Source organism: Numida meleagris, chromosome 6 (genome assembly GCF_002078875.1).
Source record: "Numida meleagris isolate 19003 breed g44 Domestic line chromosome 6, NumMel1.0, whole genome shotgun sequence".
Lineage (NCBI taxonomy): Eukaryota > Metazoa > Chordata > Aves > Galliformes > Numididae > Numida > Numida meleagris.
This window is the reverse complement of record NC_034414.1, coordinates 32,283,494-32,306,727: the sequence shown is the minus strand read 5'-3', so window position 1 is coordinate 32,306,727 and position 23,234 is coordinate 32,283,494. Positions and strand designations below refer to the sequence as shown.

Genomic DNA, 23,234 nt, shown 5'->3' with positions numbered 1-23,234 from the left:
TAATATTTGATGTAAAAGTGACACTGTGGGGTATAGAAAATTTGCAAACAATCTAATGGTAATGCAGTGTGAGCTTAAAGGGAAGAAAAGAAAAGGAATAGCTGGAGTGCCTACTCTAAGACTACTGACAATTCTCTAACCTGTCACAAATTACATTTTAGCTACTGTAGGGTATGTATAGGCTCGTCACAACTAATAACATTTTTCTTTCATCAGGTTTGCATCAACATTCTGCAAATCTGAAATGTTTACTGTAATGAAGTAATGCATTATATAGATAGCATATGGTTGCTGGCTTTGTTTATATCGTTTTAAAATATCTGAAAGGACCGCTTGGACTAAAGAGCAATGTTATGGCTTCCACAGTCAGTTGATGGGTTGTTTAATAGTATTTTAAATGTTTGTTAATGATAGTCTCAAAGAAACAGAAAAGCGCAGAAGCAATGCAGAATGGCAATATCACAGTAGTTACAAAGATTAACATGCCACTAGGGGACAGTAGAAAGTCACAAAATGAGGTTCTGTTGAAGAAACCAGAACAAAAGGCCTTTCTTTGTCAAAAAGAAATCACAAATATGCATTTCTAAATAAAAATCATTTCACATGTGAGGGTTTTAAAATTATGCATTAAATAGCAAGGTGGAAACTGGGAGATACATGCATGAGTCTATTTTTAGGTCTGTTATATTTGTATCTATGTATTATAAAATATACAGTAATCTTCCTTTTAATAAGAATAAATTCATGTGTGAACCAATTTATTTTCAGTACTTTCGCAAGTTCTTAAAAAGCAGAAGGTTTTACCATTATTGCATATACACATTGATCTGTGTAGTTTACCCGACAATAAAATAGATAACGTATGATATTGGGATATTTATTAAGCAATGCAAATAAAGGTCTAGATTGTAAGTAGAGAAAATGAGTAGGAAAGATCTGCTTTATTATGGACCACTGTCAATGTATGGACACTCCTCTTCTACGAGAGGATAGGTAGTACTCACTCTGGAGCAGGACAGTGCTCTTCTGAAGTCTTCCAAAGACTAGACTCCAGTGTTCACATGCTGAATCCCTGCAAATTAAAACAAAGTACAGCACTGAGAAGGAGATTTTATCTGAGAAGGAATACTGAGGTATTCTTGGTAACTGGTAATGTCCCACAAACTAGAAAGTTTGCTTCAGGTATTTGTAGCTACAGAACTTTCCCTGTCTATATGAAGCTTATCCAAGCTAACAAAATCAGAAAATCCATCAGCCTGATTCTATGTGATCTATCAGTTCACATAAGTACAGGAGGTAAATGCATACTTCAGAAGTATTTAATTTTTTTCAATTTTCAAGGAAATACATTTTGGCCTACAAATTATCAAGGTATTGGGAGCATCTAATTCTCAGTCACGTATTTCACAGTATATTCATAGTATAGGAGACAAGATGATAGCTATGTAGCACACTGTGAAGTCATTCTTGTTTCTTGCTCACAAAAACACACAGAGGTTGCAACTGCTGAAAAATTATCCCCATTCCAGAGCGGCAAAATGCAGATTCAAAACAGCCATGTGACTGTCTCCTCACAGCCTTATAATTGCAGTCATCTTGTAGCAATGTCATGATCTTGAATATAGACCTTGGACAATGATATAATTAAGCATTTGAGTGAAAATAGCAAATCTAAGAAGTGCTGATCAATAATAAGGGCCGGGACTGTTTTCAGATGGAGAACTTATCACATGCCTGTATGTGTGTGAGAGAGGCAGGGCTGAAATCTAACAAAGCAACAGGCAAACAGGTACCTTTAAAAGTGCTTTAAAGGAAAACCCTTGTACCACAGCACAGACAGGAGGAGAGAGAGAGAATGATGAGAGAGAGGAAAGAGAAGGGGGTGACTGAGAGGAGGATGAATGAGAGACAGATATGGAGAAGATGGAAATGGGGAAGAAGAGGGGAGTTAAAGGTGAAGAAAAAGAGGGAAGGGAGAAGGGACTCATGGAGAGAGAAAAAAAGAGAATCATATATTATCAGATGCATCAATCATCATTTGTGCCAGGCGCCATATGTATGTGGAAGACAAAAATTTCAGCATAAACCAAAATTCATAGGCCAACAGGATATGCAATGGACAGTCTCAGACTACAAGCCCATTTCTCAGACAGTATTGTAACATTTATTTTAATCATTTATTGAACTGCATTTAAATAACTGATTTAATTAAAGTACATATATAATGTGTCTGAAAAAGCAAGATACTATCTAAAGCTGTAATATTTCAAAGAGTAATTTTTCTTATAAATTGGGATGACTTTCTTTTAACAATCTGAAAAAGTCTTCCAAATTATTTGGGTGATATGGTCTAAAATTAGCTAGGAAAGGAAGGATACACTTTTATAAATGTAATAGGGGTTGCTACCTTTTCAGTCATTATTATGTTCTGGGAAACTCAGCTAGAATGTTTACCCTCAGGAAAAAACGTATTTGGAGGTCAAAAGTACTTCTAGGAAACGACCCACGGAAAACACTTCAGCCAACAGCGGACTTCTTCAAGGACTTCCTTAAACTCTCTGAACTTTGGTAGACATATTCTTACAAACATATTCTTAAATGCTTTGCTGAGCAGCATAGACCTATGAATTTTAAAATAGTAATTAAGTACATAATGGGGCTTACAAAATTAAAACTCAGTGTTAAATATGCTCAGAAGGGGCATCACTGAAGTCAGTCCCTGTTTTTGTAAATCGAATAAAGCTTGAACCACAAGTCATTCAACAACAAGCTACCACAAAGTTCTATGTGCTGAAGTTGTCAGAATTTTAGGGCCCTTCACAGGGTACCCTAGCAGTGCAAAGGACCTGCATCTTGGAAAGGGAAGCAGTTTTCGGGGAAAGAGTGAGATCACTAACCAGTGAATTTTTTTTTGGTTGGCTTATCTTAAAAACTCAGATTTGCAGATGATTCATACAGATTGCTCTGCACAGTTCTGGTCCATGTAGCAATATCTTTGTGCCTTTATGGTGTCTGCAATACTTTTTCACTATATTGGACTTCATATCTCTAATCAGCATATTATTTGTGCTCACTTTTCCCTTAGCTCCCCATATTCACTTTTTCATATACTCTACTCAGAAAGAGTACTTCTTCCAATTGTCTCTCAAACAAGACTCTTGCTGCAATACTTACTTCCTGCTGTTCTCACAGCTCATCTCCATGCTCGTGTCCTTCCCCTACCTTCCTACCTCAAGTCTTGCCCTGAACTAAGTGCTGTTTCTACTGTCAGTGTCTTGTGATGCACTGATGTTCTTCAACTTTCATTTTGCTGTTTTTCATAATCACAGAAAACCACATTACAAGGCAATGAATTGTGATTGAGCACTCCTATAAGTCAAATGAGAAGTTTTCCTAAATCAGGGCCACATTTGTAACAAGTCAGATTCCGGTGTTTTGATGCGTACAACTGTAAGATAATTCTCTCTAAAGTATTATTCCTTTACACATTCATTTAACTGTATGTCGTGGTTGCTTTCTTTAACAGAGCTCTTAAAAACTGCTATAGTTCATGAAAAAATATAGTGCCTCTATTTCTGTTAAAGGCACTTTGAATTAGATGCCATTGTCTTTGTTAATATAGGGGAAAAAATGGTATTACATACAATTATCAGAAAGCCATGGTTTGCAAAAACAATTTGGAAGCTGTGGCAATATCACATGTTAAATATGAACTAACATTCAATGCCCTATAACAAATTAATGAACCCAGAATAATGCTTGCTCTTTTTTTTTTGTTTTGTTTTTCCGTCTGTTGGTGTTTTATTCCATGGAAAACATCTTTTTGACAATAACTTGCTTCTCTGTACTGAATGAAAAAAATATGATCCAGAAAAAATAAACATGCTAAAACTTAAATCTACTGATCTCCCATTTAATTCTAAGTACACAGAAAACAATGGATAGTTCTGATACAGTACCTGATTGATATTTCCAGGGTGTGAAAACCTCCACCATGAGATTAGGCTGATATTGCATATTCAAACACATACAATGATATATTTGTCATTGCTATTGACCTTTATCTCTCCAGTTTCCTGACAACCTTCTACAGTTATTGACATTACAAATACCAGTGACAACGTGCAGGGCAAAGTATAACCTTTCATTTACCTTCATGTCCCTCAAATGACTCACGTAGGTAGTTTCAACAAAAGCTGCAAACAATGATACTGTTGACTTTTTTTCCTTAACTTGCTAAAATGTTTTCCATTTTCCTCTTGTTCTCTGAAAATCATGCCAATAACTCACTACAAAGGAAACGATTTCAAATGAATACAGGTAATTAGAAGTGTCAAGAAATCAGCAGAGAGTAGGGTGTCTGCCATCATTTCTGTGGAAAGAGTGCCAGATTCCCTTTCAAAAAGGTCTTTGTCATTTTTTAATAGAAGATAATTAATGTAGACTACAGTAAAAAGTATGGGATCCCAGTCACTTGTCTTTCTTTCCTTAGAAATGGTACCATGAAGATGTTTTGATTTCTAGAAACAATCTTCTGAGGTTATTTAAAAATGACTTTTAATTACAAGCATAGTCTTTTTAGTCTTTTCATTATTTTAAAAGCAAGGAAGAAGAAGAATTTGGAAATGGCACATTTATAAGGGTGACATAAAAGAAAAAAAGTTTTATTTTAAAAAGTCCAGGCCTAAGCAGTTTGTTTCAAGTGACAAGATGATTTCACATAGCTGGTACTATCCACTAAGGAAAACACTAAAAACAGATTCAAATGCAGAAATCTATCCTTTAGTAGCATAAAGTCCCACTTTATATAGAATATAGAAATATTTATAATATATAAATTTATATAGAATATAGAAAGGTGGAAGGGCAGTGCCTATGTAATAAAAATTACAGATATGCATGTTGCAAAATGCTATATATTAATGGCAACTCAAAAAAATACTGTTATTTTGATACTATAACTATGACAGACAAACCAAAATCTTCTTGGACAGACTGTACAAAATTCAAGATTTCTAAGGACAATTGTGCATTTTACATAAATCTCACTATTTATTCTGAAATCTAGGAAAAAATGGTGTTTATGTTAAAAAAATATGAATACTGTGAACCAGAAAGTTGAATCATTAAGTGATTAGTGCACTGAGATCAGTAAATTCCTTTCATGAGAAATTAATGCCTCAGGATAAAACAGAACAACCATCCCTAATATAAGTATCTAACAATACATCTAATCAACTGAGTAATCCTAGTATGCTACAAGCATGCAAAATTACAGATGTTCTTAGCAATCATGAAATTACCTAGAACTTTTCTGATTATAATTACAGTATTTCCCTTACTCTTTCCTACAACATATCCGCACTCTCAAATACTTGATGACATAGAGAAATAATCATTAAATTAAGAGATGAAAATATTTCCTTTCTTTTCTTATTTCTTTATGATGGACAGCTAAAGCACCTCAAAATTACATTTGTATCGATACAATGAGGTATACCAATAAGGAAATTATATTTTCAACAGAAGACCAAATTTAGTGAATATGGTCAAGCACTGTGAAAAACAGAATCAATCCTGTTTAGGTAATGGAAAAAAAATGTTTCAAAAATATGGAAGATTGGTAACAAAGCACAGTGTATGTAAGAAAATATAACAAACTCTAACTTTGCATTTCCATCTGTATGTTCAGTAATAGAGGAAATTTATAATAACATTTACCAACACTATTTATTTGTGTTACAATGAGGTCATCAGTTTGGATTTTAAGGCAACATAGACATCTAAAGGGAAGATGCTGACAACCTTCTGATTTATGTAAATCAAGCCTAACACATTTCATAGTCTGCATGTCACTGCCAACAGGAATTAAAAAGTAGTAACAAACATAAACAGCTCTCTGCTTCATGGTTCTGAAAATAGTTGATAGATCTTAGGGCAGAAATTCCCTAAGTCTTCAGTGCATGTCTTTTCTTCTGGGTCTGCAATCTGACATTTCCTACTACACATTTAAATTCACAGCTGCAGGCTCTCTCTCTTTGGGGACTGCTTCCTTTAGGCCCAGTCTGCCGTAGGCTAAAATCTCTGCAAAGACTTGCACAAATTCCAGTGGGCATATATCAATTTCTTCAGCCACAAAATCCAGAAAAGATGCCACAAGAAATCACCAGTGTTCTTTGCCTGCTCTACCGCTCTGAAGAATGAGAGTTGGAGAACCACTGCTTCATCTGCATTTCTAACTGCCTTCAGCCAGAGTGCCAAAGATTAGAGAGAGCTGGTTCACAGATGTTTTCTAACATTAAGAGGGAGTTCAAAAAATTGATCTTGAGACAAATCTGGCAAAGCAGCAAGAGCACTATTTCAAATTAATGTATTGTAGACCACTATATTTGAGCATTAAATCTAATGAACTAAAATATTTCTAAAATTTGTGGCAATATAGATGTAAGATGTAAGAATATAAAAAAAAAGTTTTTGTCCAGGGAGCCATGAAATTAAGCAGAATAATCAGGCAATATCTCTGAAAAATTACAATTATTTTGCTCCTTTCATTTTTCAGAATAGGTAAAAATGTGGAATTAGTTTATTACTGTGAAAAATTCAATATCATGATTAAATTATCATTGAAAGTATAGTTAAAAAAGCAACCATATACAGCAGTGATACCAATGATTGCTTAAAAGACCACGAAAGTGAGCGAGTAGCATAGCAAGTTCTCTACTATAGTTATAGGTGCACAAGGAGCCACTTAGCAATGAGCATAAAGTCCTGCTGCCACAGTACAGCTGCCAAAGACAGTAACTGAAGTCAGCCAGTAATGGTCCTCACAAGATCAAGTGCATGCTTGCATTACTACTTTGTGATATGCCAAATGTGTGACCTAATACCAAATAATTGCTAATCCTGAGCAATTGTCTCCATGCTTGAACAGTCCTGCTGTGTGGAAGGCAGCAGCTCTCCAACAGTAATCCATCAGTAGCAGCATTAAGACATTCCAAGATATAGCTGGACACAAGCTGGAAGCTGCTACTTCAGGGAATCGGAATTACCACTGGCAATACAGCAGGTAATGGTGGTATCTAACCTGACTCCTCAGGTGAATATCTCACTTCTGAACTCTTTAATCTGGCTGCTGGACTAATTAAAAGCTGAACAGCTCCCTCAGGAGTAGAAAAGCCACCCCCACTCATGTCACTAGCTGGGCAGCTCAGCCTCCCACACTTGCAAGATGCGCAAGGCAAATTCTAGACCCAGATTTAAACAGACAGCAGGGAAACATAAAATACTGATCATTGGGCAGCTAACTATTTAGAAGCCTTTTTCAGTTTTGTTGAAAAGTCTGTCCTGAGCCTAAAAAAATGCATCTGTCATAAATTAAAGTAAATACATTCAAGCAAAAAAATTTCTGTTGAATCCCACTTCCATTCCAATAGATTGGTTTGTTTTAGAAAAATACATTTATTTCAAGAGAAAACAAACCAAAAAGCATGGAAGTCAAAACTAGTTCTGTTCCTATTATTCTCTTCATCTCCAAGTATAACAAAAATCATAACTGCACCTGGGCTGAAATTAATATGAGATAGTAGACTCTGTTCCTTTTGACACTGGCTTGTATTCTTGTTTGCTCCTTAGCTATAGCAGAGAATACAAAGATATTTCTTAATTGAATGGGCCATGTTTTCATATGAGAAAACAATTTTACTTCGGAAATAATTATATGATGAGTCAAGCTTTTCATAATTAGGATAAAGTGTATGAATGTTGCCTTTTATTGGCTCACTGAGCTAAATTTTCCAAATGCCATGTAACTATTATATGAATATGTACAACTTCTTTATGTATAATCACATATGTTGAGTAATGTTGTTAAGATTTCCCTTTCCTTTCCACTTTCACTAGATTTCTAGATTTTTCCCTCAACATATTTCATGAATTACTAGCAAAGACACCACTGGCTTTATCTTGCCATCTACTACCACAGAGAGAGAAGCATGACAGAGCTGGAATTGTGTTGACCATGCTACTTTTGTTTTCAATTATAGCACTATACCACATCAACAGAAAGGGAAAGGTCTGTATTTTATGGTAAAAAGTAAACACAGTAAGCATTTAACTTTGATTGCCCTGCCAAGGTATTTTCAAGAATCTTATTCATGTGCAAAATCAGGGAGTGTTGCAATAATAAATCATCTTCTTCCACCAAAATAAAGGTTTCTCCATGAATTTTATATCAACATTTTGCAGCCCAAGTACATTAAAACATCATCAACGTTTTGAACCTACCTGTCATAAAAAAAACTAGTTGGTCACAAAGATGTAAATGTCTATAAATGAAATGATGTAAATGTAAATGAACTGTTAACACACACATTTCACAGGGACTGTTACTTGTTGAAGGATGACAAATAAATGAAATAGAAAACTGTTTTAAATTAATTTTGGATGTTGTCTCAAAAATTTTCCTAATCTGCTTGCTATGCAAGTGCAGCTTTCCTACAGACCAGTTCAGCTCTGTGGTAAATACTGTGTCTTCCTGTATGCACGTGTATGCAGACGTAAGTACCAAGTTGGTATGACAAAAATTCCAATATTAACAAGTGAATATACCTTAGCACTATTTATTCCAATTCTTTTAACATAAGGTGCAAGAGGACATGGAATATCAATAAAGTTGAAACACCCTGCAACACACTGCATTTACTTCCTTATCAAGCCAATGTTCTAAAGAAAAGAGAAGGCTGAAATCCTTGCAGTGGCCAGCAAAGTTCTGTACATCTTGCCTACTTTAATTCAATGTGAAATGGTTCAAGCATTTTGACCTGCTCAATAAGGATATCTATTTTTGATATGTAAATTAAATTACATTGATATTCTTCATTTCAATAACAAAAAATGACATCTAGTTCTAAGATAATAACATCTAATGAAGTATAGAATCTACTAGTAAGATTAGCATGTAATAATAACAGATGAATGTCTAATATTGTGATTAAATAATAAAAATGCTATCTAATGTAAATTAATGTGTTAAAATGAATTTTGAAAAGGAATTAAGGAAACAGTGCTAGCAATTTCATGTCTGGAGGTACGAAACAAATGCAGTGCGAATATAAAACTATGACAGAAGAATGTCCACACGTAGATCAGTCACAAAACTGGCCCCTGCTATAATGTTGGAGATTACACCAGTCTTTGTCTCCTTAGTTCTAGGAAACACCAGTAGGATTTACTGCTTCGCATTGCCATGAAAATTTAATTTCTCTAGATAGTCTATTAATTTAAAAGTTTGTAAGTAGCAACTACCCCTTGCTATAGGTTTCACATCTAAGAATGCACATCTAAGAATGTCCTGAAAGCCACTGAAATGTAAATGCCTTGGAAGGCATATAAAATCCCTTTCTGGGTTAAAACTGAAATTAGCAGCAGAATAAGATTTAAAACAGAACTGGGAGAGATCTGAATCAATGCAGAATCCAGGAAAAATCATACCAGTGATCTCAGTTATTCATGTGTAATAAGGAATTATCTCTCCCATTTACCTCAAACTGTGATAGAATTAATCACATGATTAAGGGGATCTGTGAATTGCCTTGTACATGTAAAGTTAAAGCAACTTTAAGTGGGAAATTAGGTTTGGCTTCCTTGAGTCTTTCATTTTTGTTTTTGTGAATTCATACATAAAAAAATATGAACTAGGTTTTAGATTAGAATCAACTCAAGCCCAGAGACTTTCATATATCAATAAAACATAATATACATAGAAAAGCTCAAAATTAAACCCAACATCTCAATTGTATTCCAATTCAATTACATTTTACTCAGGATCTATCCTTTCAGTTTTGCTCATAATTGAAAATAGGCTTCTTTTCAGTTGGATAACTCAAATATAGTGGATACAGTTCAAAGTGATAGAATTACCAAAAGAAAAAATTACTATAATTTAGTAACAGCAAAGAACTCAATTTTCAGCTCTCATGTGGACTTACATCTGAATTCTAAACTTATCCACATCACCGACAGTCACGTACAGTGATTGTACACAGAAATCCAGATATACTTGCTTCTTCTCCCTCATCCCCTTATTCGCAAAAAAACTCCATGTAACAGACAATAAACACATGCAGGATAAGAAAAAGGCCACATAGAAACAAGAAGTGTAATATTTTCATTACAAACAAATACATTAGAAAATAATTTAGAAAATTACATTATTTTTCTAGAATTACATAGTTTATAACAATCTGTTCTAATGGACCAGAGTTCTCCAAACTCTATGCAAAAATAAACAAGATAATAATTGGGAAGTCAGAAAAGGGAGGCTCTGTCTCCCACAGAATTCATCACTTCAGGTAAGCAGAAAATTGCACCTCAACATTTATTGAACCTTCACATCAATCACAAACCCCTTAAATCATTTGCTCTGCATTCTTTCAGAATAAATGCCAAATAAGAAATTATAGATCAAATAACATTTCTGTCACTTAAAATCTTTGCAACTCTAACACTTTTTGCATTAACATAATTCCCATGCAGTGAGCTAAACGTGACTCATTTTAATGCTCTATCAATATGTCTGACCTCATAATAAATATTATGGTCCTTTGCCTTTAAATGTTGAATAGTGGTGTTAGGGTCAATGGCACATTAATAGAAGTCAACTACTTTCATGAATGGTTAATTACTTTGTTGTTTTGCACATTACATTGGTCAAAGAAATAACAATAGGCTTTTTTCACAAGAGAGAATAGCAACATGTATTTGGTCACCTAAAGCAAAGATGTACATTCATATTGTCTTAATTACATAATTATTAATATAATATATAATTTATAATTATATATTTATAATTATAAAATATATTTATAATTATATAATTATTATATAATTATAATTATTGGAAGGAGCCTTCTTAAATATTGCTTAATATTTTGATTATCATACTGTTTTGATTTCAATTACTCTCCCCAAAAACACATTTTGGCTAAGATACAATCTCAAGAATGTTGTTTAGTATGGTGAAACAGATGTAGAGTTGACACAAAAACAATCAAGTTGAGTTCAAGCTCTTGCATGTCAGGACTTTTCAACGAGAGCAGAGTTCTCTACAATAGCTACTTCTCTGTGCATGTATACTAGTATCTCCAAAACTTGCATTAGTGGAGAATGAAATGTTTTCTTGTACCATGTGAAGAGGAAAAAGTCAATCAGACTGTGTTCATGTATAATCAGGTCCACCTTCCCTATTTTACTGCAGCGTATCTAGAGTAGTTTAATTCCCTGGGTAGTTCTGCTGGATTAAAACTCTACAGAATTACTCAGAACTACTAATCTAATTCACCTTCTAAAATGAAAATGTTATCAGGAAATATTAATCTAAATACTCAGGACTTCTTAATTTAGTCTTCTTAAGGAAACATTAGGAATGCATTGAACTATTAAGGAGTCAGGAAGCATCAAAAATAAGTTTAGTTGACTAACATTAAATACACACAGGCACAATACTATTGTCTCAGAACACTCTATGTCACTATTTCTCAGATCTGGTTAAGTGTGATCTTCTTGAGTTGAAAACATACAATTAAACAATCCAGGTACTGTTGAAGTAGGAATCCCTTCCCGTTTATATGTCATTTATATGTATTTCTTCTCAAAGAGTGGTGAGGCAGTGGAACAGGTTTCCCATGTAAATGGCAGAGTAACTGTTCCTGGAGGCGTTTAAGGGAAGGGTAAATGTACTACTTAGGGACATGTTTTTGTGTGCAATATTGGTGGTAGGCAGACAGTTGGACTGAGGATCTTAGAGGTATTTACCAACCTATAATGATTCTACGATTCTGTTCCATGATTTTAAGTTTAGTTATAGGCAATGGTTACTTTTCTTATAAAAGGGACAGAGTCCTGTACAGAAAGGTCAGGTTTTTGTGGGAACTATTTTGGAAACAATTTTAGGGTCTGGGTCAGAAATACTCACCTAACAAGACCCAAATTAAATTTGACTCATTCTTCTAATATTGCAAACTAATGGAATATCTCTGTTCCAGCTTTCAGGAAAGCAGTTCACTTCGACAGACATTTTCAGCTGACTGTGTTTAAGAACATTTAAACTAAGGCAAACCACGGCATTTAAAAATCCTTGTGAAAAATTGTGAAAATTAACTACAGTCGTCACCATTATTTTGAGAGAACTTACTGCTCTACTAATATATAACAAGCATTTTATAGTTGTTGAGTTATACTTCTACTCAATCAGGTTATATGCATTCAGTGATTTTTAGAATATACGTGGACAAAGGGAATGAAGAATGAAAATGCATATTTTATGAGGTCACGTTGAAAGTAATGCCTCATGGTTATTTCCATGGAAACTTCAACAGATACAAAGAGCACAATAACACTATTTGATAGAGGAAATTCTCAGTTATATATCACTCATTTTCAACATAGTCACAACCATTTGCTGTGCATTTGCACCAGCAATGAACAAGAGCCTGCATGCTGTCCTCAAAAATCTGTATGGCCATCCGGAACTGTCACCACTGCTGAAACGCACCATCCACCACTCCACTGTGCTCACATCCACTGTTCAGTCTCCATAAATGTTCAGCAAGTGTCGATGAATTTCAACAAGCCCAACTTTTTCTGCATGGGGGAATTAAATTCTACACCTTTGCTTCATATGCTCTTCCATGCCAGACGCCATTTTGTCAGACTGCCTCTCTCCTCTGCTACTGTCTGCTGCATGGCAACAAAATTTAATGGAATACTGCTAGGAAGATTCAAACTCTACTGTCACACCACCAATGTCTGCCTCTGACATTGTAGGCCAACTTAATAAATAGGAGGCATTACTTTTGGAGCAGCTCTTGTAACTGTAAGTACTACAGCTTCTTTCAGAAATAAATAAGGATGTTTCTCATTGCATCCTGATGTTAAGCCAGGAAACAAGACACAACAAACTGAATAAAGAAAAAAAATCTATTCCACTAGCAACACACTATCCAATCACAGCACATCTGCCTTTCTTCTATGATGACAAGGATGCACAGATGTTTTTTAATATCCATAGACCAATATGCTAACTATAAAAACAAAGGAACACACAAAATATACTGCCGGTAATTCTATTTATCTAAGATAAAAACAAAGATGAAAACAGAATGAATCAGGTTCTTCAAACAAACTTCTTTCTACTTATAAATCAGAGCACTAAACAGAAATAAATACATATGTATACCAGTGATCTAACACCCATCCCAAGATAGCCCCATCTTGTGTCACTGCCTAAGTCATGCAAATTACACCAGAACTGCCAGTTGACTAAGATTAATGACACTGCGCCAGCTTCTTTGTTTCTCTCTGCGGCCGTTTAGTGTGAAATACTATCCAAAAACATTATCTATCCTCTATTAATCCCACAAATTTGTTCACACCATGCACATTGTTTAGGGCAATTTACAACAGGAACATACTGAGCACAATTGCATTTAATTACTTGGGTTCTAATTACATTCATTAAAGGCTAATAAAATAAATGAAACAGCTTTAAAAGCTTCTGCAAAACACATGGGTCTTGTCTCCCTCATGACGCATACTGTAGAGGTTTGATGTGAAACATAGATTTCAACATATATGTCTATTATAGATCTGTAATATACACAAAGACGTGAAATGCATAGATATGTTTATTTATTTATATATAAACCATATGCACATCACTTCTCAATGATCTTGAATGCCGCTGATATTATTAGCCATGAAGATGCCAGGCACTCTAAGATACTTTTTAATGTGGTATGCTGAGAGGGAGGAATATCAGTTTTAAAATTCAGTTCTTTTAAAAGTCAGTTCTTTTAACTGTTTCCACCTGTACTACAGAGTTATTCCCTCTTTCTCTCTCATGTCTGCATTATAAAAGATACAATCCGACATCAGAAAGGAGAGAAAGTCAGCCAGCACGAAAGAGAAGAAAGAAGAGGGAAAAACCACATTGCTTTATTTGGTACATATTCTTAAAAATGTCGTTAAGGCTCATTTCTGACATTCATCTGAGGATGTTTTTTTGTAGCTATTTACATGAAAAAGCACATTCTGAAGCACACTAGGCAGACTAAATAAATATCCCATGGCAGTTAAAAATATAGCTTGTTAATAACATAATTTCCTAATTCTTAAGTTTCTATGCTATTTCCATTGTTTAGAAAGCAGTTTATGGCAAAATGCTGTTGATAACAGTACCAGATGGAATGGTGAGCTCCTCTTGTAACTATTCATTGTTCTTGGATTTATAAGATGACCTCGTCATCAGGGAAAGAAACTAAGTTCTAGTTAATTACACTACAAACCTTATACTATACACGTGTGGGCTTAGCTGAAGAATCAATTGGGCACTTTTGGAAATGTAAAACTCTTAAATATTCTGCATCACAAATATAATAGCAATCAAACATGTCTGCCAACAGTTAAAAAGTATATAAACTTGCATGTAATTTTGTTTTATGAAGAAATGCAAATTAAAAAAAAATTGAGCTCGGAGGATTAGCTTCCAAGGACTGCAGAGTTTATGGTTCTCTACAATATATGCAAGCACATCACTGGTAATCCCAGATAACCAAGTTAATTTCTAGAATTTTAATAAATGTTTTTAAGCTCCATAAAGCACTCAAAGACTTGGTGCAGGTTCTATGAAGTAAATCAGGTCTATTCATGTATCTTCTCTGCTATAATTTAATAATCATTCTCCGGCTAGAAATTTATTTAAACATTTTAGCAAGTTCCATTTTTTTAGTCCATTACAAATAAATTATATTTTACCATAAAATATAAAACATTTTTTTCTCCATGATGTATGTTTTACAAGAAGCATGCTGTGCTCATGCAGCACTTCGGGCAGTTTAACTGAGAGCAATAAAAATAACATGGCTATGTGTACCATTTTAGAAAGTTCACCTTAAAATTATACAACTTTGCCACATATACATCTCAAACCGTTCCTTCTTATGAGCAGAGGATCAATTTCTTTTGCAAACTATTAAAAGAGCAGGCATCATAATAAAAAAAATCATATGAATCCTTCATTCTGATATATAAACCCCTCGTTCGTGAATCAACATTTGCTTTGGAGGAGGGAGGAGGGGCACCCATCCTGCACAACAAAGCGGCAGCTCAATACAGCTGCCATCTGGCTTCCTCCCGCAGTTCACTTCCCATAGCAAACAAGATCCATAGTTTAAGGAGTGTTGGGGAAGGGAGAGGGGCTGTAGTTTTAACCTTACAGCTTTATGATGGGGCATTTTTCCACTCTATAAAAACCCCTCTTAATATAGGAGAATGGAAGGTTCAGGAAATTGTTAGTAGGATAGAAAGCCTTTCACTTCTGTGTTTCTGGTTCAGATCCACGTCAACTCAGTGGTAACCAAATATAACTACCACCTGAAGGACTTTGTTTAATGAAATGAGTTAGCTGATCTCAGTATAATATCTAGTGAGCAAGCATCCATACCACTAAAAACAATACCAAACAAGATAAACTCTTCCCTCCTCACTGTGCAGAAACTGCTTCTCACCAGTAGCAACTGAGAACCCTTCAAACATTAAAGCATAAACCAAACTATTTTATCTACAAGAGAAGAATGATTGCCAAAAGCATGACTCAGTCAGTTACGGGGTCTACTGTGCGGTATGCAGTTTCTGCTTGAGTTCATAAAAGCAGAAATTTGTCAATTTTCAGGTTACATTTTAAAGCCTATTGTCCTTCAATTTCCTTAGGTAGATGGAAACTTGAATAGAAAAGATTCTAACAGTTTAGCTTTACACTTATACTGGAGCAGTATACTGCTTTTTTACTGGACTGATGGATGCAAATTCTCTAGTCTTCCTGCATGTTATGTAATGGTGTGCATTCACCACTTTGCCATGTTTACAAACACTAACAGATCCAAAGATTCAGCCTTTGTGCTCTGATGATTCTATCAAATACAAATGACTATAACATAAATACATCCTGAAGCAATGACAAAGTTGCTGCTTTAAGCAGTAACATAAAACCCTTTCAGTTCACTTGTGGCAAGCCATAAGGATCCAAGCCCTTTCATATTAAATTATGATTAATATCAAAGGGAGTGCTAAAAGTTTTCATTGAAATTAGAGGAGTTTTTCCATTCCTTCAGTGGGATGTGACTTTATACACATTAATGATGAGGTAGGTATTCAACCCAACAGACAGTTCATAGCACAAGGAAGTGAAAGAATTTCGTCCCATATCTAAAAAGCAATGTTAGTTTATAGACAAAGGAAAATAAACTTAAAAATCAAACATCCATGTTGCAGGAAAGGTCAAATGCCATTCTAATACCATACAACTGAATGGATAATATTCATTAAGACCAATCAGTGAAAAACACCAACAAAATGAATAAATAGAACCAAAAGCTAATGACCTCAATCCCTAACACCCCCTTGACCCTTATTACTACAGCTGCTCGTGTAGGAAAGGATTAAAGGGTCTAGGAATCACTGGGTTAACATACGAGGGCTCAGAGATTTGACCTTGGTTACTTACAACATATATCCTCTACTAAAAATGAGTATATGAGGAGAATTAGAAACAGAGCTAGTAAAGGTCAGCTTGAGTGCAGGCGAACTCAAAAAAGAGCTTTGAAAAGCAGAAAGGTTTTATTTCTCACACAGTACTTTGTTGTAACTAAGTTGGTCTAGCACAGAAGCAGGATTAGTGCAGCTGGCGTTCTTGAACATACTAGATAAATTTAGGGCACACAAACCCTCCTTCATGTCTTTAACAGAAGCATCAGCTTTCAGAGGTAAATAAAAGAACAACTACTCAGCATTAGACAGGCACCACCAGGTCTATCTGTCATAGGATGTATGAATAACATCCTCATCACCATGAACTGGACCTCCTCACTTACTGCAATTGTAAATTCAATAATCATGATTCTTTAGTCAAACTGTTCCTGAAAGCGTCCTATACTAAGATACTTCCCTAGATATTAAGATCAACATCAAAGATGCTATTCTATAAACTACAGTGCATACAAAACCACAGACAAATTTAACTCCATAAACCTGCAGCCATCTGAAACACGCATGCACACAAACCAGGCATGCTCAGATGCCATCCCATTCACTCTGAAGAAGAATTTTATGGTACCTGTTTAAACCATCCAAAGACAACTTTAGTCAACAAGAACACTTCTATAAAAAGATCACGTTGGGTTTTTCTGAAATAGATATGACTGAGCATCACATATGGAATTATACATGTCAGATAACCTTATACTCAGGTATTCAAGAGAAAATTATTAAGCACTACCTGAAGAAGCAGCCATTTTGAAGATGTGTTCCAAAAACCTCCTTGGCCTTCAAAGAGTTTTTAACCTCAGAAAACTCACCATCAAAAACATCCTGAAGATGGTCGAAACACACTGACTTAAGATCATATCTGAGCAAGAAATGTAAATTCTGACAACACACCTGTATGATTACTTTAAAAAAAAAATCTCTCATAAAGAACAACAGTATCTTTCAGTACTACCACTATACTTTCAGGAACACAATCTTTTTTCCCAAGTAACTTGCCGCCACAATAACTACAATGCAGGTAAAACTAAACAGAAGCTATATACCAGAGTTAATTGACACAGTCTACAAAGAAAAAAAAAGTGTTCACATGCCAGAAATGAAACATCTCTCACCAATCACTGTATTTCTGATATCGCAGTCTTCCCTGAGACTGTGCCTTTACATCCAAGTAAAACCTATATACACCACTGAAATTTTGGTAATCAATACCTTTTGGCTGGATGCCAAAAATCATGGATGCACAAGAGAGTAGTTTAGTAGCACATTTCAGTCTCCCATCTTTCCTTCCACACTCTCCACTCCTCTCTGTGCTCCACACACTCTTAAGCAATAAGTTTCCCTAGAGAAAGTATCTCTGTCTTTCTGTCCTATTCCCCAAATCATCCAGTCACTTCCACAAACACCAAATATATATGAATTGATGTATGCCTGCTATCTCTGCGCAACTGTTTTCAACTTTCAATTCGCTGCTACTTCACACATGGAAGAGCAGCTTGTGTGCCTGCAAGCCTAACTTTTCCAAATATGCCACTTGGTCTAATAAAAGATATGACTTCTATCTACAAACCTCCTCCTGTGTTTCTGTAAAGTCAAGTATGCTGAAAATAAACTAAGAATGGGAGACAATTACAAGGCAAATTATGATGTAATAAAACTTAGGGTTCATGGTACTTATAGAACTCTGAAAGTTAAGCAGCAGTTTCCTATATTTTAGAAGTTGTTGTTGGATATGGTATTCCTGTAGCTCTGAATCTGAATAATTAAAAATGTTTAATTATCATTTCTCTTGGGGAAAAGGCAAAAAAGAAAAAAAGTTATTTATGTCTTTTTGCCAGTGACTTCGAGGGCAGAGTTGAGCATTCATGACATTCATGCACAACAGAGAACTGGACCAAGACAAGCATGGGAAGAAGACTTGAGGCATATTTTCTCTTTTTTCAATTATGAGTTTCTCATAACAATCCAAACACTAGGAAAGAAGTAAATTTTGATCCATCAGTGGAACTAAGCACTTCACAAAATGAGGAAGGTATTGGAACAGCTAGCTCTCCATACAAATGGAAGTGGATTTCACTGCAGGCCAGTGAGAAGTCCTGTAGCTGGAAAAAAAACATACAAAGTTCAGCTGTTTGCTAAACCAGGGTACACATTTATATGTGGAACAAAAGAACACACAGAAAAACTAAGAAATTCAGGTGCATCCCGATTATCCACAGCTGAATGAGTCTAGTTCCTCTCCTACTTAGGTAACCACATCACATAAATCCTGACAAAATTTTATGAAACTTTATACGGAAAACTTTTAAGATTATCTGACTCTAGTGCATTTATTCATAAGGCAGCTTCAACATCTCATTCACTTTATGGGCAGAAATATAATTTTTCAGTTTACATTTTATAATGCCCCAGTTTATGATAATTCATTCTTTTGGTAACTGCAATTTGCCTTAAAGAGGTCATTTCCTACCTTGTAATTTATTGTCCATTGATGTTTTCATAAGTACCTACTGTAACACCTCCTAGTCTGAGTTTTAGTAGACAAAGCAAGCTAAGCTCTTAAGTTTCCTTGTAGCTCAACCTTGCTTTGCTCAGCTGCATCCATTTCACCTGCACTCATCTTTACTGCAAACAGGTAACCAGACATGCACCACAATACTCCAGATGTTCAGACACACCAACCACTTGTACAATGGAATCAAAACTTACCATCTTTAGTAGAAATACATCAGATCCACAAGTACCTCCAGCTCTTTATATCAACAGTCAAGAAGGTGTCGTTTATAGCAGAAATTCTTGTTATTTTCATCTTCTTTTACAGACTTCCAGATCATTTTGTATTACTACATGCTTCAAGGTCACCGCAGTAAGGTATTTTTGAATAAAAGCTTAGCTCTTGTCTGCACAAACATCTACCACTTTGTTTTTAGCACATATTTTCTGTGCCAGTGTCATTAATGAACATATTAAATAAATTAACCCCCTGAAACACCTCTTTGTGAATATTATTCCTGCATCTGTTATTTTCCATTTCAATAACACTGTCTCCTTAGATAGGTTTTAATATTAATTTATAAATGGCTTAAAAGCATTACAAATTAAATATCAGAACATCATATCTTATAAATTTAGTGACAATACACTGGACAAAATGTCAGCCATCACATCCATGTGTCTGGATTCTGACACCAACATTTGTACTCCATTCTGTGTCCGGGAAGTTAATCTCATGGGGTTACACAAGTCCTGGTGTTGTTTCTTTCTAACAATATTTCATTAATTTGAATCTATCTATCAAATATATTAAAATACATACTAGATCCCTGAGTACTCTTCCAGTAGGATCTGTTTAACAGCTCTCCCAAAAGTGACGCAGCATTTGCAACTATATTTAGCAGATAAAGGCAGGTATGTTCTGATCTTTTTTTAAAGCACAGCATCATGATATTATGATTTTTTTTAACAATTGTATCTGGGAGATATACTCTTTGACTCTAGGCAGCAAGGTGTCCCTCTGAACAGGAATACATTTGCAGGAAAACAAAAGCACACCATGGTAAATGCTGACACTGTATTAATATGTACTAATGCATGACACATAGCAAAGGACAGAAGAACAAAGACAATATGCTTCTGAGTGGCCTGCATGTAATGTAAGGAGCAATACATTTTGTCTTCTTCAATAAAGGTAGAAACAACACAATGCAAACTAAAAGCCAGATAACTTTAAAGCTTAAGTATTAAGTTTAAAAGCCCTATCAGGTAGCTTTTGGATCATGGGCTTTTTGCACTTCATTGCATGGGCTTTCTGGACTAATTCTCATGAGCGACATAATTTGAATGAAGCCATAGCTTCCACACTTCATCATACAGAACAATGGCACATAGGTCTCATTATTCCAGTTCATATCAATTCCACAGTCAAGTCCCAAATACGAAGAGCTAACTAGCTGTTACAGACTGAATAAGTACTGAAATTCACTAAAATGCACAATTAACCATTTCAATGTTGATTAAACCAAAAGGCTTTAAAGAAAGAAACAAGTACATAAGTATTCCTTCCAGTGCTTATTTTTGTTTCTACTAACACGTGGCTGAAAAGTGTGACAATAACTAATTGTATATTTTCTCCTCATCTCTCCTTCCCCAGTACAGCCAGGAAAGTTCCTTGCTGTCCTCAAGTTGTCTCAACATTTAACAGTTCTGTAGCTTTGTGTCAACTTCAAAAATTTTGAAAGTTCAACCTTTCAGAACTCATGTGGCACTAAAATATAGTTAAGAATTTGTTTTTAAATCAACAAAATAACAAAACATCTCTAAGAGATAGCTGCATTTACACCCTAAAATTTTACTGGAATAACCCTCCATACCTGTATTTTTTTATTATTATTATTAAACAGAGTATAATATGCTGCTTGTCCTTAATGGGCTAGAAATTACATTAATTGTATGTAAACATCCCAGTGCTGAATTTACATACAGCATTACTGTACTTCATAATGGTGAATATAGTTTTATAAGCAACATACAAATACATTACTTTGAAGACAGTTTATAGATAGTCCTACCTGTTAAGATACATCTTGACTACAAAACCATTGATCTAAACCAGACTGTACTATACCTGTGAATTCCTACAAGTACTAACTGATAAGATTTGCCAATTATAAACTTCATTCCTATGAATGCAGTAAATGAAGACATGGAAGTGGTTGAGATCTCATTTTGGATAAGACTCTAGTCCTTGTTAAAATGTTATTACTTCAGAGCTGGTTATATATCAACACTGATATAACAATAACAGATGTCTTATTTGTACATTCCTTTTCTGCCTGCCTTTCAGCTACGATTTTACAGCTTGTAAAAGATTAGAAAAAGTTGCTAAAAGATTTACAAGAGACTTCTGCAGTATTGTTTAGAAGACAAATATAACACTGTTTTAAAAAAAAAATTTACAGCTAGCGTGACTCTCATTCAAAGGACTATATCTATTTTACTTTCCTAGTCTGTGAAATAATTATTTAGGATAAGTTTATCAGTAAAGATCATTATGTGTGATAACAGGGACAGATAAGTGGTAGTGCTAACCATGAACGTATAACCATGAGAACTTATAGGTGCAATTTAATGTGCATATGCTACAATATTATATTCTCCTAAGGTTTCTAGGAATCATGCTTTGATTAGTGATTCTATAAATAACTTAGATTAATAGGAATTGATTTGAAGCAGTTTCCTTTTCTTCTTTCCCTCACTTCAGTAAACAGGATGATTACAGTTAATATTTAAAACTTTCTTAACCAGTCTTCTTTGCTGTGGCATTTCACTGTCAAGAACAGTAACTGGAATGGGATAAAACATTCAACAAAAATCAAAAAAAATTTGCTTCCCTTTCTTTTGTTTGTTAAAAAAATATTTGTTTTTTTTCAGTGTGCTAGTGTTTTTCCACACCTTAATTTTGTTCAGTTCTGAAATAAATATTATTTTGGAGTAATCTGTATCATTTCTCCACTATATGTAGAAATTCTGGGGAAAAAAAAGACAATTTTCCATAATATTTTCCCAGAAAACCTTAAACTAACCTAAGTTTGGATGTGGAGGTTAATGTGAGGACTCAGGGAAGGGTTAACTCTCCAAATGTACTCACAAAAAAGACTTAAGGCATGTAAAAGACACATCATATGTATCTGTAAATTAACAGAATGAATATTTTTAAAAGTCATCAGTCTGAATTGTTTCTAGAAGTAGAGAATAATTCTCCAGTTCCCCATATTAGCAGTCTAAAATAGCTAAAGCAAATGCTGAAGTTCTACCTTTAAAATATATATCATGAAGTTTTACAAATAATCATTCAAGGAATTTTATTCTTTGCTACAAACACTTACTATTATCAACAGTGAAATATTGGTCTTGTGATAACTCCATAATCAATTTCTTAATCTATTTACATTTTCAGTCGCAGTTTACAACACCAAATTTCAGCCAAAAGCTTTGATATATTGTTCTGTGATCATTTTTGACCAAAGTAATGCAAACTCCTTTCTGACTCAGTGACTGATTTGTTTATGTCTACACAGATTGGCGAAAAAATTACACACCTAATCCATATTCTGAGCTGGTCCGCAAAACCACACATCCAAGCCTGCCACAGCGGATGAGCCTGGCAAAGCAGACTTTGATTAACAAACTACCACATTAATACAACTATCTGGCTTCTGGACCGGAGCTGTCTCACAATGATCAGCAGAAAGCACAGAAAGAGGCACTCACATCCATTTACATGCCTTTGTATAGATGAACACTTCAGATATTCACATGCGTTGTAAATGAGCGTAGTGCAGAAATCTTGCATGAATACATACGTATTATTTAATATGCATTTCCAACTTGTACTATTTTCTACTCCACAAGAGTCGGTGTTCCTCACTCTGCTCTTTGGAACACATGCACAGAAGTTTTACTACTAGCTACAAGAGAAAATGTTTAAGGAAGGCCTTTGAAGAACATCAGCAACATATTTAGTATTTAGATCTTTAATGATTAAGAGGTGACCTGAGAAGCAATACTGATTGTAAATCTATAAACCTAGCAAACAATTTACCAAAATCGGGAAATTGAGCCATAATAAAAATAAGTAA

General features: G+C 34.7%; 1 protein-coding gene across 1 annotated transcript in view; it reads right to left on the bottom strand.

Annotated features, from left to right (window-relative positions):
* The window catches only part of LOC110401844, a 46,050-nt gene that overhangs the window by 13,840 nt on the left and 8,976 nt on the right, over nt 1-23,234 (bottom strand). The window contains exon 2 of the mRNA XM_021403361.1: nt 1,005-1,072. Coding sequence (XP_021259036.1) covers nt 1,005-1,072 — 68 coding nt within the window. The remainder of the gene's footprint in view (nt 1-1,004; nt 1,073-23,234) is intronic.